We start from the raw sequence: 14,630 nt of genomic DNA, 5'->3' as shown, positions 1-14,630 counted from the left end.
TAGCTAACCCAGAAATGGCAACTATTTCAAATGACTGAGCATAATGATTGTAGACAGAGCCCTTTATCATTTGCAGCTACTAGGCCTTACCAATGTCTCTAAGCTATTTATTATTATATTATTATTATAACTATTATTATTTATTACTGCTATAGATTGCTCATTTATGACTGTGTTTTGTATATTTAATAAATAAATATATTTTTTTTTTTGAAATTGTCTTACTTAGTTCAGAGTAACATACATACTGGTAAAACAACATTGAACATGCACAAACAGTAAGCAGAAAAAGCCTTTGTGTCATACTTCTGGTTGCCATTTCCATCCTTAACTGTAGACAGCTGAACTCAAAACTTGTCAACATTCAACTGAAGGACAGTTTCTGAGAAAGTATCAATTTGATAGTTCAAATATTGCCCTTCCAACTTGTCAGTAGTGTCGTGCTCATGTGCATTGACAAGGACAGGATACCTGTCTGTGAAGAAGTGTAGAGAAGAGAAATCTTTGCTGACTTTTAGTTTTAGACCAGCAATCTCTACGTGAATCAGAAGTTCATCATTTGGAGGGAAATGTTTTATCATGTAATTTGTGGCTGCAATATAGTATTTCTTGACACTGGTGTAGAAACTGATCAGGTCCAGGTCCTTTTCATATTTAACAATGTTTTCCTTGGCTGCATTTTCAATAGAAACTGCCTCATCAGATTTGTGTAAGGATTCATTGTTGTAGTCAAGTTCAGTGATGTTGCCTTCAAGGTATTCTGGCTTGATGTATCTGACAAGTATATTTTTAACTTGTGTAATCAGAGTTCTATGCATAATGTGTATGCAAGGTTCTTCTCTTTGCAATATCGAATTGGCTTGCTCAAATAGAGGAATTGCAGACTGAAGAAAAAGACAAAATAACAAGCTCATTTTGTTGTTCAAGAAAACTGTTAACTTATCTAACTTGCTCTGCGCATAATTTTTCTTGGTTACTTCCATGCTAGCTTTTGTTTTCTTTTCTTTCATTGATTGTCTCTTCTTTAGTTCAAGATCAGACTACCTAAACATATATTGAGTTATATCAAATGTTTCCCTGTCTGCTTTTGGAGACTGTTGTCTTGTGTCACTGTGTGGCTGGGAGGGTGTGTTGAGTAAGTGTGTCCCTAGGTGGCTGAGAGGATATCCTGACTGTTAATGTCTTGCTGTCTGACTGAGCTGCACATTTAGATCCTTTTTAATCTAGTTTTTCTTTTTCATAGTGAAAATACTTCTTCAATGGCTTCCAAATGTCCAATATTCTGTTGTGGCACACCCCAAGTGATAGCCATCTTGTGTTAACAAGTTGTAGAATCTTTCTTGTTTCTTTGTCATACAATCCTTGAAACTCTTTGAAATGTTGTTTTCTGCTAGCACTTTTGTCCAGAAAATATTAGATATCTATCAATGTATCAAACTGGGCAGGGCAGTTCTCTGGAAGCTTTCTGGGCAGCAATTTTCTTGAGGTTACAGGCACAGCCCATGAAGTAAATGCTAGGCTGTCGTCTTGAGATGTGTCCCATCACACCTTTACCTATACCAGACATAACTGAGGCATTATCTGAAGAAAAACTAAGACAGTTTTCCCATGGAATTGCATGGCCAAGCGCGTAAGGCGTGCGACTCGTAATCCGAGGGTCGCGGGTTCGCGCCCGCGTCGCGCTAAACATGCTCGCCCTCCCAGCCGTGGGGCTGTATAATGTGACGGTCAATCCCACTATTCGTTGGTAAAAGAGTTGGCGGTGGGTGGTGATGACTAGCTGCCTTCCCTCTAGTCTTACACTGCTAAATTAGGGACGGCTAGCACAGATAGCCCTCTAGTAGCTTTGTGCGAAATTCCAAAACAAACAAACAAACCCATGGAATTTTCCTCTTTGTCAGTTTGTGGTCCAAAAGCTTGAAAATATTCTCTCCCGTTGAAGCTTCTTTCCATTCCACTATTGTCAAACGAGAACAAACAATTTTTCCAAGCAAAGGGTCAAGATATCATACAACCACTAGATACAGTTTTGAGTCATCCATATCTGTGGATCCATATGTGGCTAAACTGTAAACACTGTTAGTAAGTATGCTTGAAATCATTTTGTTATCGTCACAACCCAACATTTGTACAATGGCTGTAGTTTTGGTTCTAACACAGCCATATTTTTCGCTATATCAGAATCTGGGAACATTATTCTGGGTAAATTATGAGCAATGATGAATTGCGTGAACATGACTTCTGCATTTATGGTTTCATATTCTGAATTCTTATCCATAAATGTCGTTATATGCATCGTTTTTGTCTTTGCCTCAGCCTTTTGTTGGTGAAATGCCGATTTTGTATGTCTGGAACAATCGTTTATCCCGCCATGCGCCACAGAAAAATCGATGTAACAAACTGTACAAAACGCATGACTGTCACTAACTTTTGATGCAATGACCAGATATTTTGCACTATACTCTTTTTTAAAATTTTGATTCACAGTTTTAGTCCTTTTAGATTTGCCAGACACAAGACAATCTGGTGAACTTGGCCTCTTTTTCTCCATCTTTCGAACGATCGCATTGGTGTTTCTATGCCGCTTAGAAATCGAGAAATACCCATCTACGCGAGCGCTGACAAGCACTAATGACGTAACTATGGATTCCCCCACGTACACAGTATGGAGAAGCACGGCATTCAAACTATTGGTAGACGTCGGAGATACAAATATTTTTTATTATTTCAAGCACAAACATGATTATCACAAGTAGCCATTTGGACTATGTCTTTCATTTATTATCAAAACTTATTTGTATTTCACTAAAAATTTTCTTTTCAGCCCTTTCAAGCCCTGGGGGAACAATTTATCACTTTATTGTATAGGCCTATATAATATATAATAATTTAGGAGTTTCAACAAGTCGTAATATTTGTCTGTATGAGCGTATAGTCGTAATGTATGAACCAAAATCGTTATGATTACGCTCAAATCGTAATGGTTGGCATCTCTGCTAACCTGATCTCAAATCTAAAGAACTGCGACTGTATGTGTACGCACGCGCGCGAACATTTTTAAAACAAGTAATTTAGGTATTGGGAACATATAAATGAAGTTTTTCTCTGATGTTATTGAGCTGTATGGCATTTCTTGTGTATTTTGTCTTTCATTTTTCCAGCATGACAATAAAAATGCCCGTGTTTCATAATAAATCTGCGGGTATATATGTTTTAGAATTTTCCACGTTAATATAAGTGGATTTTCTCAGCTGAACTGACATGTTCAACAAGTACGTTGAAAGAAGCTAACAAGTGCGTCGAGAATATAATATATTTACTCCTTGTAAAATGAACTGTAACGTTGGATTGAAAATATATATATGGCTCTCTTTGTTTGTCGCACATTCTTGTGTGATTGATAGCTGTATATATGGCACAGTTTGTTCTGCTGTCAGATGTATAGTTAGTGCTGGTTAGGCTGCAAACCAAAAATATTTTGTGTAACTGGATATAATGGTTTATGTCGAATTTGCTTCACTCTGTGCATACGTCATTTAGTGCACCAGGATAGAATTTTTCTACGCTTACCAATGATATAAAACAATGGTATATTTGTATTTCTTAGACAACTCTCACATGTCTATTTTTTTCGTAAAGAGTAATTTCTAACTAATACAACAAAAAGTAGTAAGCAAATGAGAGTTTGTTGTTTCGCCCATAACTAATTGTAGTCAAAACATTTTGGTTTAATTAAAACTGAATTTCATATATTGCATAATGTGAGCACACAGGTACTTTATGTTTGTTTTCTAAGTTAATACTTTGAAGTTTGAAATATATCTTTTATGTGGTGTGTGTATGTAATATCACGTTTGTAGGTTATCTCATAATAATTAATAATCAGTTAAATCTATGGATTCATGAGTGTAGTTTTTGCTTGAAAAAAACCGACAAATCATTTATAGTTTTGAAAACTATGAAGGAAATAAATGAAAGAATATTAGAAATGATAAAGCTATTTTACATTTGAATTCAGTGAAACTAAACGAAGTTGTGACTTTCATTCGTGTAATTGTAATTCTGGTCCTAATTTGATTTCGCTTAATTCAACTACAAATATTAGTTATATCACACTGTGAAGGTAAGTAACAATGGCATTGCATTCATTTTTTTCTCTCTCGTACAAAACTATCTTCTGATAAAACACTTTTGAATGAAAAAGAAATGAAGAGAATGTTTGAATATAACATTTAGACATATAAGAAATGTTAAAATTTTACCATAAGTTTTTACCGTTGCATAAAGACATTTGATATAAATAACAAATATTTTATTTGCTTATTATCTATGACTCGGCTATTCTTAAAAATTGTTGTGTAAGTTGAATAATACAAATATAAATTCTGCTGTTAAATTTACTTACACTGTGTTATTCTCAGGTTCACTAATGACTTCTGAAATATGGATAGCGGGAGGAATGTTGGAAATGTACATGGAGTTGATCGGCATTTCTGTAACTCTGAATGTGTTTGAGTTCGTGAGACTGAACACGTTGATAAGTATTACTTATTAACTCCAGAACAATCAAAGCAGACAAATACACTGGACAGTGGACGGCGTTTATACTTAGATACCTTTTAGACTGAGTGAGTATGACACACACACACACACACAAATAATGCCATTCTTTTCAGAGTGCAATCACTATTATTTCACTTTTGGTCATTCCAATAATAAAATTGGGGGGGGGCACGTTTATTAAATCATCACGTGACGTGCCAGTGTAAGAGATCGCTAACCTTCTGCACACACATGCTTGATTATACAACAGTCGTTCACATGAGAAGGCACATAATACCAGAAGGAATTGCGTATGTCAATTGGTAACGAAGTCCTAAAAACTAACTTGTAATCCATGACCAACAAAACTACACATGCAAGTAGAAACATGGACAAAATATTTATAAATTCTCACCAAAAACACTGAAGTTAAGAAAACATAAAACACTAAATACGTTTTGCTTACCATAAAGATACATGGGTTAATTTTCGTTTTATCTGAAAATGTAGTAGAATATGTATTATAGCAATTTTAGACGTAAAATATCGCAGTGTACGTAGCATTGTATTGTTCCAGTAGATTGCTGGAAGAAACAGCTTTTTATTGGTGGTTCATTAAATATCTAAATGTAAGATGGAAAATGTTATTAACTTGAATGTACAGTAATAGGGAAACTGAACAACGTTGACAATTTATGTTTTGTGTAAACGTTAATGTACTCTTGTACTTCTAATTAATCTCATTTGTTTCAGTTCGTTGATTATTTAAACGTAAGTGATTTTTTCCAGACAAGTGTACATAAATGACTAATGTGATCGCTCTAATTCTTACACAGGATTCTTCCGCCGGGATCCCATTGATTTCTTTCTTGTACCGAAAATGATACTAGTGTGTGTGTGTGTGTGTGTGTGTGTATGTGTATGTGTATGCATGTGATACTTTGGGCGTATAATTATATTTTAGGGTAAGTTGGTAAAGATCCTGGTGAGTAATAGAATAGCCAGGTGTACGTGCACCCCACGCTTGATATTATTGCCAGCGCACAAAAATGTAACCAGTAAAAAGGAAAAAAAACTTGTTTAATAATAAAAAAAAGAGAACAAAAGAGAAAGCCTGAGGCGCTGTTTTCTCATACTTCTGATTTTAAACTCCAAAATGGAATAATAAAAATGAATTTAGAAAGAACAAATATGCTGTTTATTTTCGCAACTTTTAGGCTTAATGCTTTCCAGTGCATCGCCATCTTTTTGTGTTTTAAATGTAACTTTTAATATAAGCTTTATCTTTGTTTTGTTAATGTCTAAATTTTTTGCAAGTTTAAAAAACCAGTAAAACAAGAAACAAACGTTAGCTGTAGTTTTCAATTTTCTCTGATAATTTTATTTATGGCTTTTTTTTTGTTTGTTTAATGATGAAGTAATGGGATTAATTTGCATTTAAAATTCTCAAAATTGGGACTTGTTTCACAATTGTAGTGAAAAAATAAGTCATTTGATTCGTGTTTGTTTTCAAACTATTGTTTTGGAAATGGTAAAAGGTGGTAAGTATAATTTACAAGCTTAGTTTGTGTTAAAGTTCTGATTCAAAAGTTTATTTATATTCTCCTGTAACTTACAACACTAAATACTCGCTAGGAGATTACGTCCTATCAATAATATATTTGTTTTGATAATGCACATTTTTTTCAAATACTGCGTTTTTGCAAGACAGTGTTTTGAACGACACCTGTTGTGTACTGCATAGAGGAAGATTCTCGTATAGAGTAAGTTAGAGCAGTAGCACAGTTATAGTTTCTTATACCGATGAAGCAGTAGAACTTATTATCTGCTGTAGAGTTTTAATACTTAGGCCATGTTTTATAAAATATAATATTATATCTACGTAAAGAAAAACTTGATGCCAGATTTCTCATGTTCAACACACTTATTGTTTGCAAATATAAAAATATTACCATGTGGATCGTACACATTTGTTATAACTGAGTATCCTTCGTTGATTACAGGCAAATTGGCGTGGAATCCATAATACCTATACATACGTACATTGATGTGTTCGTATTTATATATGATATAAGCCTTAACTCGATTTTGTTTTCTATGTCTGGTGTTCTAGTTAGTAATAGACTCATTTATCGGAAAAAGTAACTTAATGATAGAACGAAACACGAACGTGGTATTAGGAAGTATTTATTAAACGTTTACAATAATCAAAATTCTATCAGTAATCTAGAGGTACAAAACAATTTGAGCAGTCGGCAAACGACCTTTTTGTAGTGGGAAAAAATTTAGTATGAAATTGGGATTTATAAAAGTTTCAGATCAATGTGTAGATAGTGGATTACATAATTTTCCAGCTATTTCGTAATAAGGGAGTTTTGTCTCCCAAGATATGATAAACAATTGTATAAGGGTACGATGGGTATCTTAGGTGATTTTTGCAAATTAGTTTTTTCCAAGCAATGCTTATGGTAGCTGTTTCCGTTATGTTCTGTTTGGTCGCATGTAGTATGTAACCCACGTTCATAAACCGTCATATAACACTTTATTTGTTGTTGTTAGACGAAACGTTATATCATGATTGTTACAGTCATTATTGTCACAATGGAAAATGATTATTTTTGTAACTGAACACTAGTACTACAGCCTTTTAAAAGTACTACACTTCGGAATTAGTTCTGATATATGTAAATATTGTTGATACTAGAAGACTGTTTTCATATTTGATACTGGTTATCGTCATCATTCAGGTTAAGAGACGCAAACAGTATGACCTACCCTGAATGGTAAGTGGTACTATACCTCAAGTTGTGACGCTTATTGATAATAACATCCGCATGTGTTGAAAGGTTATGGTAATTACACAAATCGTGTCAAATTAAAACTGTTTAAGTGGCGTCTTCGTTTAGCTGTGTTTCAGGCTGACGACGTTAAGTCATGATATTATTTGCTCTTTCGCGACAGCTTATGGTCCTAACGTCACGTCGTGTTCATTTTCACATCTGTAATAATATTTTTTTTCTCCGTATGACCTCATCAACAGTATTCAAAATTCGTCTGTTTGCACCAACTGGACCGCTTCATGCAATATACCTGATATGACCTAGTGGTTAGGATGCTGTGCCCACAACCTGTCGGAAACGGGATCAAAACCCGTTCCCGAACTCTCATGCTACTTTCTAGGTTAATCCTACTTTTTTGGTAGCTCAACAATTGTCGGTGGATGGTGTTGATTTGCTGTCTTCCGTCTAATCTATCACTTAAATTATGGACGATGTAGTGCTGGTAGCCTTAAAGTAATTTTGCCTAAAATTTAATAAATACACAGATTTGATTTACGTTTGTATAATAAAACATCCAGAATATATTACATGACATATCTTTGGTTTTAAATAAATAACATACCAAAGTTGACAGGTCTACAAGTAAATGCATGAAAGGTCATCGTAATGTATTTCAAACGTGTTGTATAATAGCTGCGTTGGACTAAGCACAATTCATGACCATTGTGGTGCTCGATGTATCACTGTCACCGTCTTTGATAAAAACTGATAGCTTTTAAATAAGGCCTGGTGTAGCAAGTAGTTATTATGCCCGAATTATGAATCCATTAATTAATGTCTCACGTTCCAATAAAAAAAAAAAGGAAAATAAAAAGAATGAAAGATAGTTCTACACTTTGGGGTGGTCGTGTTACAAGAGTGACCGTGTAATTCTACTATTTGGTCTAACAGGATAAGCTGTTGAGTACCCAACCTCTCTCTCGTCGTAGTTCAAAATCAGCAATAACTAAAACAAATAACGCTCAAGTGCTTTAAGCGAAAATCTGAAACACAAAAGTTTGTGAAAATGTTTGTCGAGTTACAGATGAGTAATAAACGGACTGATGCTTCTAAAAATATTTTAACTGTCTACATTCTCGTGGTGAAAAAGTTTCTTTTGAAAACCGGTTCATGTTTCATATTGGTTGGTGTGGATATTACAGCCTGTCTTCAGGTGTCTAAACGTTACGCTGTGAAGTGTTTATCAGAATTATAAAAGTTCGATGTGTGTTCGTTTAAAGTTTATACAACGTGAACCTTTTGTATACATTGTATATTTTACATTTATGTTTAATTTAATATGGTGTAAAATCGTTTCCCACTTTTGTATTTTCAGCCACCATCAGTGCTTGATTAGATCTGTCGCTTTTCTGCAGTTGAAATCAATAGATTGTCCAGAAGTCACTTTCGATGACACGTGAAACAGTTAAGAATAGTTAACTAGTTTCATCGCATAGGACAGTATCTCCAGTTCATTAGTGTGTCACCTCAAATTCTTAAATGTAGTAGTGCTATTTGTAGCATAATCAGTCTCAAAACATTAAATCTTATCTGGTTGAAATATAGTTAGTTTGTATCATACTGTGAAATTGGCAATTAAAATAGGGAAACGTAGGTGTTTTCTTTTGCTAACTTCATTATCAATTTATTCTATTACGTGTTATTTTGTGTGATGTAGCGTAAGTATGCCACCGCACTATTCATTAATTAGTGATATCTATTAGCCAAAATCGAAACTACATTTATAGAAAAATAAATATAGAAGGCACAGATTTTTTATTTGGGGAGGCATCTTGCGCAGTTTCGAGACTGCGTTTACATGTTTGCATATGTTGTATGTTTGTTTTTGGTTTTCATGGAAATTATGAATTTTGGCTCGAAAACTTTAAATAAAAGTAGACCAGAACGTGTGTGCACAGTCAGATTAAAGAAACATAAAGTTATTCCTACATATTTCATCTTTGATTCGCTAAAACATTTCTAATATTGATATTCCTGAGGCCTCCCTGTGGCTCAGCGCGATGTCTGCGTGCTTATGACGTTGTTAGCAGAATACAACACCTCACTGTGTAGTTTTTGCGCTTAACAATAAAGAAATGTATTTCTGAATCGTAATAGGCCCATTCATTTGAAGGTAATCATAGTTTACGTAAGCTGTAGAAAGTAATGGCAACGCTTTTATACACAGTCAAATTTTAATGGAGAAAATTGTGCCCTTATTAATTTCTAAGAAGTCGTCCTAAATTGCTTTTTGATGTTACCTAACGAGAATACCGTTTTAAACAAAATCTGTGGTGTAGTAATGTTCCCACTTCCCGTTAAGTGTTTTCTAGCAAAACCCAAACATTTAAAATTATTTATTTATTTTAATAATGCACAGTGTAGGTAGTATGATCTCAAAATTAAGTTTGATCTTACATTTACAAATGTTCTGTATTCTCATGTAGTTAATGTTCTAAATAAGGTGATCCATTGTAATATATGCTAGGCTATACTGATTTACTAATTAGTACCTGAAAGTATGACTGACTTTCTTAAAGACTGTGTGATAGTTACTTGCACAGCACTAATAAACTTTTCATATGAACAGCATGCCGTATGTAATGTTAATCTTACAAGAAGAATCATGGTGTGGAAAACTACCGCCTCTCCCCGAATATGTTTTTTTATTCCATAAGTTCGCTCACGTGTACCTTATATTAATGTATTATTGTACCGTGTTTGGTATTGAATAATCAGAAACATTTTAAAAGTACAAAAGTTGTGGTTCTTGGTCTGTGGTACGCGACAAATCGTCATTAATTTAACCGGTGTTTTTCGTTAGGCATTTGGGTTTGTTCGTGTCTTTCTGGTATTTCCGTTCGTGATATCATCAAATGGTGAGACTATGCGCTAAAAATCTAGAACTGCTATTCTATACGATGGAAACGTGTAAGCACTATAGAATTAAAAAAAATCCTTAACCTGTTGTGAAAAGCGAGTTACAGTTGTTTTGGTAGTTCTATGCAAGTTTATATACCGTTCTAATCCATATATAAGTATATACATACCATATAATTGTACGTAAATATACACATGAGAATCCAATATTTTTATTTATGTAGTTTTAATAGAATGGTAAAGATATTGTTCTTAGCTGTTCATTTGATTATTTTGTAACAGGGAACTTTTGATAACATCTTTCAAAACTTCACTTTTTTGGAAGCGAGTGTTCATAACCACAATAAAATTGTTAGATGTGAATATGTTAGGTATGATGAATTCAGATATTGATTGTAAAATATACGTTAGAAGTAGGTAAGAATCCTATATGCGTGTTTCATAAACTGTATTGTACCAGTTAGTAGAAGTGCTCGAATCTTGCTTCAATTGGTACGATATAATGAAAGACTATAGTTGAATTCTCATATACTTGCGAATTGCTTCATAAATTCGGAAACACTGCAGTACAACAAACGGAATAGGAATGTGTCTTGAAATGATATACAATGCGATACGAGATGGATTCTTGGAATGGTAGGATCATAACAACAGAAACAATATTAGGTAGGACTCATAAATAGGGAAAGAAAAAGATGTATACTTTGTCTTTATAATCCACCAAACAAAATTTCATTTTAATCCTAATTGTAGATTATAATAATAATGAAAAGGTTTATTTGGAATTTGTTTTTATTCATTTAACATGTTATTATTTGTTACGGGGATTGTAACAATAGGTAACTGATGTTTTAAATTGTAGGCCTTAGAATAAGCGCAAATGACAACCGATGTAGATCACGCATAATGGATGGATTAGTTTTCCCAAACTTACATTTGTGAAGTGTGTGTACAAGATGAGTAGGTATTTCAGTTAGTTTTGCCTGTGAACTTTGAGTATAATTCAAGTGAATTTAATAAATTAGGACATATCACTGAATTGCGAAGATAGAAGTTGCCACAAACTATTGGCCTATCAATATACAAGGTTACTGCAGGTGGTTAGGATGTTCATATGTAATTGAGTCCGATTTTACCATAGATGGTTAACATGTGAATTTAACATAAGTGAAAGATGAAGCTGCGAAGACTGCGTTTGTTTACAACGAAAAATACAGAATCATTGTCTTTGCGTGGTGGTGTGACCAGTGGTTGAAGGTCGACTAGTATAAGTACCACGTTTTTAGTGAACTGATGTAAACATGTAAAGTAATCGTAGTAAATTGCAAAAGTTAAAATCCATTTGCCCGAGTATTTCTTTGTGGTGTTGTATATAAATAGAATGTGTGTGTGTTTATCTGTGTATTCTTTAACAGCTCACAACTTTGTTTCAACACTACTAAATAATCGCAAGAAACTTTTATTTACGAACCAATCAATTTGCCATACACTGAAAATTGTAAAGGCGTTGAGAAATTATTGATCTGTGATTATGCGAAAACTAAATATGATATAGTCTGGTACAATGTATATATTATTGATCGTTACTTGTACAATAAGGTGACGTACACCATTACGGATGTTAAAACCTGGCTAGTGACAGTTGAATGCGTTTGTATATATATAGAGAGCTGTAAGTTTGATATTTGAAAGGGATACAACTAGAAGACGGGCTCACACTTTTTCCGCAGGAAGAGAAAAGAACTTATCTGATGCTTTGTTTATTTTCCTCCGATTTACTGCCTGAAGTTAGGTTGTCATGGTAACTTGTCATTAGGGCGACAATAGCCGTCGCACGATTTATATCATCGATATATAATAGATGTGGTTTGGTCGGTCTAGATCGTTTCTGTGGACCGCGGTTTCAGTACGTGCTACTTCTAGACTTATTAGTGGTATTATATGTAATTTATTAACTCGATTTAATAATAAATCTTTACCAGCAACCGTAAGTATGTTTACATTACGAATGGCTCAGTGATGATTGTGTGCATCACTGTATCCACTAGTTATTGAAAAACAGGTGAGAGTTAAGAATTAATTTATTTCGTTTCCTAAACAGGTAGTTCCAAGATGAACGAAACAAAGTCCAGTTAACTTGCCTCACTGAACAATACCAGACCTTGTGATTGTGCAGGGCCGCAGGATGCGACGTAGACGGTTGAACCTCGTAGCTTTGATTGCCGTTTGTTGTGTCCCCGCACTGTTGTTTGTGTACTTAGTGTCGTCTGAGGGAGGTACTTTTTGTTTCTCTTTCAATTAGAAATGAGTATGTTGATTTGTGTGCAAATATCTCATTTTCAGTAATTTACTAAGTAACTAATATAATTAAACTTGTTTGAACATTTAAAAAACTAAATGGTTCATATCTTCTGTGTGATTATTATTATTCTGGTTACTTTTAACAAATTAGCTAAAAAGTATTTAATTAAGGAACACGCGATGTTAGCTAACATTGCCCTTATCAGTCATTCGTGAGGTTATGTTTACGAAAATTGAAGTTTCATTCTTCAGTTTAATTCTGACGTATTTATTATTAATATTACAGAAATAATGAGATGATAGACCCAGCGTGCATATCAGTATCTATGTATGTAACCAATATTTCTGTGCCATGTAGTTAATGACAGTACAAACTTTCATAAAAAAATCACGCTTTGGATATTTAAGACTAGGAAAGTAACTGTGGCATGTGCGAAAACAATTTTCAATAAAGTACGTCCACCGCTAATACAGCGATAAGTCTACGGATATACAACACCACAATTAGGAGATTGATTCCCCTCTGTGGGCACAGCAGCTAGCCCGATGTGGCCTTGTTATATATATATATATATATATATATATAAAGACGCGTAGAAATAAAAGTAATCTCCTCATAAGAAGAACACGACATTCACTAGGACTACAGTTAATGGTTTGATTATCTTTATTGGTTTAATTTTTACATTTATTTCTGAAAAACTGGAGTTTTTTTAAGAAAGTATTTTTTTGAATAAAGGGTATCACTTTTGACATATAAAAACAATACAGTTTATTCCGATAACATTTATAACAATTTTGAACTCTGTACATTGAATCATTTTGATTACGATTAAAGAAGATATTCCGAAAACATTTCCCGTGCAATACTTCCCAGAAGAAGAAAATGTTCACTTTTTAAATTGTTTTTTAATGGGGTATGAATACTACGATTAGTAATTACTAACACAAACAGCCACCCTTAGGGCGGTTTTTTGTTAGTATTCAGATAATATTTGTTTGTATCTTGGTAATTTAAGGGGATATACATGGAAATACATGCTAGTGTCAGTTTAGTGATCTTTAACTTGGTGTCATTATCATTCGTCTAGAACCAGCATCACTAGACCTTCCTGCATCGTACTTACTTTGAAAGGTTTTTGCTATAATGATCTTACAATATTACAGCAATGGAGTGTAGGCAGGACTTGGTTTATCAATATATTTATTTAGCTCGCACCTTGGCTGTAAGATAATGCGGGAATACGGTTAACGAATCACCTCATTGCTGTATAACATAAACCAGATTGTATTTATTACAGCTACCTTATTTCAGGAAACTACATAGGAGAATGAAATTTAAGTTTTTTTGTTAAATTATGGATCGAAATGAAGCCACGGGAGTATTTTTGTGTTAGGCATTTATGTATGTAGTCAGAAATATCTAATTTCTGTAATGTGTATTGATGTACACAAATAAAACAAATCGTTTTAACACTAAAAACAAACGATCTTATATCGCCGAATTTATTGCCCTCGACGTTTGGTTTACAGATTCTTCAGAGACGTCTTCACTAAAACATAAACAAAACTGACAGTACAAAGCTTCAGATTTTGTTTTTATTAAAAAAATCAAACTGCACATTGGCATTGTATGTTAAGTAAAATCACACGATCTAACCATTTTCTGTATTTTAGGAAGAAGGCTCGGCATAGGCAGGTGGTTATGGCGCTCGATTCGCAATCTGAGGGTTGCGGGTTCGAATCCTTGTCACACCAAACATGCTTTCCTTTTCAGCCATGGGGGCATTATAATATTTGGTCAATCCCACGTTGGTAGAAGAGTAGCCCAAGAGTTGGCGGTGGGTGGTGATTACTAGCGCCCTCCAGTGGCACACTGGTATGTCTGCGGATTTGTACTGCTAGAAACAGGGTATCGATAACTGTGGTGATCAGAGCTCAGATAGCTCTTTGTGTAACGTCGCGTATAATACCAAAACAAATTCAAGAATATTCGTTATTACAGAATTTATATATGTATTTCGCCATCTGTTAGCCAAAACTTACACTATAGTCAGTAGTAATGATTTTGACATTTTGGTTTATTAT

General features: G+C 34.0%; 1 protein-coding gene across 19 annotated transcripts in view; it reads left to right on the top strand.

The window, feature by feature from the left end:
* The window catches only part of LOC143235028 (xylosyl- and glucuronyltransferase LARGE2s-like), a 98,365-nt gene that overhangs the window by 29,603 nt on the left and 54,132 nt on the right, over positions 1-14,630 (top strand). For 9 of the 19 annotated variants that reach the window (XM_076472748.1, XM_076472761.1, XM_076472749.1 and 6 more), the window contains one exon: positions 12,343-12,517. In XM_076472748.1, coding sequence (XP_076328863.1) covers positions 12,427-12,517 — 91 coding nt within the window. In that variant the 5' untranslated portion in view covers positions 12,343-12,426. Of the gene's footprint in view, positions 1-4,421; positions 4,629-12,342; positions 12,550-13,160; positions 14,422-14,630 lie in introns of those variants that run through there. The other 10 variants (XM_076472755.1, XM_076472750.1, XM_076472751.1 and 7 more) reach the window with 3 other exon arrangements.

Source organism: Tachypleus tridentatus, chromosome 12, assembly GCF_004210375.1.
Source record: "Tachypleus tridentatus isolate NWPU-2018 chromosome 12, ASM421037v1, whole genome shotgun sequence".
Taxonomy (NCBI): domain Eukaryota; kingdom Metazoa; phylum Arthropoda; class Merostomata; order Xiphosura; family Limulidae; genus Tachypleus; species Tachypleus tridentatus.
The sequence above is the reverse complement of the archived record's forward strand: the minus strand, read 5'-3'. Positions and strand labels throughout refer to the sequence as shown.